Raw genomic sequence first — 3,669 nt, 5'->3', positions numbered from 1 at the left:
GTACAAGGGTGAAGGAGACCGACTCACGAGGTGACATTCTATCCCTTCAAGGTAAGCGCTATATACAGCCCCGACTTCCAATCATTCTAGCTGCTAGCGGAGCGCCGTAGAGATGTACACATATGGCTTCGTGCAGTCGAGAAGAGTGGTGAATTGGGGTTGACACTTCTCCAGCGAGATGCACGTGGAGTTCCAGAGCACGCCTCGTACATTTAAGAGGGAGGAGAATAGGGCACTTGAAGCCCCAGCCTGCAGTTATACAGCATCTTCCTTCCTCCCGCAGACATCTGAACGCATATTTCAACTGTACGTGTCCTGTCCTATACGTTTTGGCCTAACGCTGATCTGGCCGATCAAAGCTTGCACATTTGACTTATCCAAACGATGGGAGACGTCCAGCATTCATTCCAGTACTTCGCGTCACTGCGCAATCGCAGTATCATCCCTCTCTTGACATCCTCCGGGACGCTCCCGTCAGAACCCAATCTCCCTGACCCAAACAATGTCCAGGGAGACATCATTTATCAATTCCCCAAGGTCTGTCTGGAGCTTATCTAAACCGCCAGTATTCGATCGTTGACTATTGGGCTCGCATGTATGCTGACCTAGCTTGCTGAAGCCTTCATTTTCTTCCGTATCAGCGATGTTGCGCAATTCAAGATAGCCCTAGCTTCTTTCCACCCAACCCCTGGCTCCCAGGTCTTCAACAACCTCTCCGCCATCCGTTCCGCCAAACTCGCTTCTGGGGTACAGCGCACCCAAATCATCAAGATCGTACAGACACAGATAGCATTCACTCGTGCAGGTCTAAACCTACTCGGCCAGCGCGAACCGATTGGAGACGATCGTTTCGACACGTTCTGCATGAGGGACAATAAGACGTACCTTGGGGATGGGATGCCGTGGGACAGTGTCTTCGATAAGCCGAACTCGGATCCGGTGCATGGAACTGCGAACGAGGACGCGGGGGCTATTCATTGTGTTGTTAGCATTGCTGCAAATGGTAGATTATCATCTTCCTTCCTCGTGGCCGGTCTTGTGACTGAAGACTTCTGTAGATGTACAGGAATGTCAAACGGAGATAGAGGCCTTCAAGATAAAGTTCAAAGGTGCTATCAACGCGAATGAGATCACAGTAATTCAGGGTAAGGCTCGACCTAATGACCAGAAAGGACATGAACATTTTGGATATATGGACGGGATCTCTCAGCCTGCAATGAGGTATGGGGTTTTACCAGATATGCCCATCGGCGATACTTATATTCTCTTTCGACCACCTTATTTAGGGGCATCATCGTCCCCAACCCAGGTCAAATCCAGGTCGATCCAGGGGTCATTATAACGGGTTACGAAGGCGACCCCATGCTCAAGAAACGCCCAGACTGGGCAAAAGATGGAACATTTATGGTGTTTCGTAAACTCCAACAGCTGGTTCCCGAATTTCACAAGTACTTGAACGATAACGGCCCACGCTGGAAAGAGTTCGTGCCAAAGGTGGACACGACGAAGCAGCTCACGGACAAAGAGGGAGCGGAGCTTTGGGGTGCGAGAATTGTTGGGCGGTGGCCCTCCGTAAGCAATCTTGTTCAACACTCACACTGCTTGGCTGAGCTACCATGGGTTTACCTAGGGTGCCCCGATCGCAAAAGCACCTGTCTTCGACGATCCAGCGATGGCGAAAGACCCGAAAAGGAACAACGATTTCAATTATACGATCCCCGGTATAGACTTCCCCACGGATAAGCACTGTCCGTTCACAGCTCATACTCGCAAGACTGCGCCGCGTGATCTCGACCCATTCCTTGCGAAGAAATTTCTAGAGGGTGGGTCCATCATTCGAGCTGGAATTCCTTTCGGCGATGAGGTTAGTCCACAATTAATCAACAGGAGGGAGACAGCGGAAGTATCAATGTTTATCCCTTATTGCCTCTGGTATAGGTTTCCCCTGATGAAGAAAAGAAACAAACGACAGATCCAGATCCAAACCATTGGCGTGGGCTTCTTTTTGTTGCCTACCAATCTGACCTGAATTCGGGATTCGTGCGTCAAACCGTTCAATACGCAAACAACGACTACTTCCCATCTGTTTCTTTCATCCCTGACGTACACGGTCAGTCTTGTCGATTTCTACCTCAGTGATAGTTGTTCTTATAACAGTCACACCTCGTTGATGTGTCATCGCCTATCAGGCCAAGATCCCATTCTCGGTGGTCCCCCTCACCCCCTGAGCGATCCTGTGAAGATAAACGAGAAGCATCCTGTTGAATCTGGAGACCAGGTCGATCTCCAATTTCTCAATGAGAATGGGGATACGCTCGAGGTGAAAGGGTTCGCCACCGTCGCAAGACGCGGCGCTCAGCCTCCTCCAGGCATTCCTCAGCAGTTTTTTGTTAACTCGAGAGGAGGAGAGTACTTTTTCGTACCTTCTATCAAGACCCTTAAAGCCCTTGCGACGGGTGTGATTTGATGATATGGGCGGAGGAATGTTTTGCAGTAGTAACAAGATGTATGTATACGGCTGACTGGTAATCGGTCATATCCCAGTGGTCTCGGATCAGGCATTTAAAACGAAAGCAATCATAACGGCCCAATATCCAACTGCCGATTTAGCCAGTGAGTGATTAGAATGTATGAATTGTATGCCATCTGGGCATGGTTTGTCTTTGAGTTGATAGATTACATGGTGCGTGCGCAATAACAATGAATGTATCTGAGTGAGTGTGGTAACAGCAATGATCAATGTCCCAGCGGTCATGAGTATGTAACGAATACTAAACAGCAACTATCAGGTCAGTAAAGGTAAGTAATAGTGATGGCAGGTCCGTCCTCCTGAGCATATACAAAGTGCGAGATGAGTGTAATCCCTAGATGAATGTGAACGCCAAGTCCGTATCTTGAAAACCGGTAGAGCGGACGATTCGACGACCCCGAGATAACCATCGGCTACGGCGCATGTCTTTCAGCGGGCGGGGACGTGGCCTCCGACACCGGCCGGAGTTCCGCGCCCTCCTGCAGCCCCCACTCTCCCGACAAGCTGCTCGACATACGCAGCGGATGCATGCGCCCACTCGCCGAGCTCTGATACGAGTGCGTCCTGCGCCTGCCCGGTCCCAGGACAGCGTCGCCGGCCCCGGCAAGCCCGAACTCGGGGAGGCCCTCGTCGCGCGAGAGCTGCGAGCCGTGCCGCGTGTGGGCGAGCAGCGGGACCGCGACGCCGAGCTCGTCGCTCCGCCCGCGCTGGTGCTGGTACGCGTCCCCGTGCGGCGAGAGCGCGCGCTCCGGGAACGCAGGCGACTCCGGCGGGCTCTCGAGTATCGTGCGCGACGCGCGCCGCGGGATCGCGCCGATGCCCCCGCTGCCGTAGAGCGTGTCGGCCGAGGCGAGTGTGTCCCGTCCGGGCGAGTCGCCGCGCTTCGACGTCCGCGGCGGCGCGTACCCGCGGTCGTACGCAAACCCGAACTCGTCCGCCGCCGCCGCCTCACGGTCCTCCAGGTCGACGCGCGTGAAGGCGGTGTCGACAGTGTCATCGGTGTAGTTCGACGCGAGCCCCTTCCGGCGCTGCAGGGTCTCATAGCGCGAGGTGCGGAGGGTGTCGTCTGACGTGCTATACCGATCTGTGTGTGACGCGCGCCGCGCGAGGATGTACGCGATGTCTGGAAGCCCGTCCTT

At 53.7% G+C, this 3,669-nt stretch overlaps 1 protein-coding gene across 1 annotated transcript; it reads left to right on the top strand.

Annotated features, from left to right (window-relative positions):
• Window positions 1–384: 384 nt before the first annotated feature.
• Window positions 385–2,467, top strand: FIBRA_07737 (uncharacterized protein; the record flags this gene model as incomplete). Its single annotated transcript, XM_012329405.1, has 7 exons — window positions 385–537; window positions 610–1,003; window positions 1,059–1,221; window positions 1,287–1,572; window positions 1,631–1,864; window positions 1,939–2,110; window positions 2,190–2,467. 7 exons carry the CDS (start codon window positions 385–387, stop codon window positions 2,465–2,467), a joined length of 1,680 nt encoding a protein of 559 aa, XP_012184795.1.
• Window positions 2,468–3,669: the final 1,202 nt, after the last annotated feature.

The sequence above is a fragment of the Fibroporia radiculosa genome (genome assembly GCF_000313525.1).
Source record: "Fibroporia radiculosa TFFH 294 genomic supercontigs, scaffold15614, whole genome shotgun sequence".
Taxonomy (NCBI): Eukaryota; Fungi; Basidiomycota; class Agaricomycetes; order Polyporales; family Fibroporiaceae; genus Fibroporia; species Fibroporia radiculosa.
Note: the sequence above shows the minus strand (reverse complement) of the source record. Positions and strands in the feature narration are given on the sequence as shown.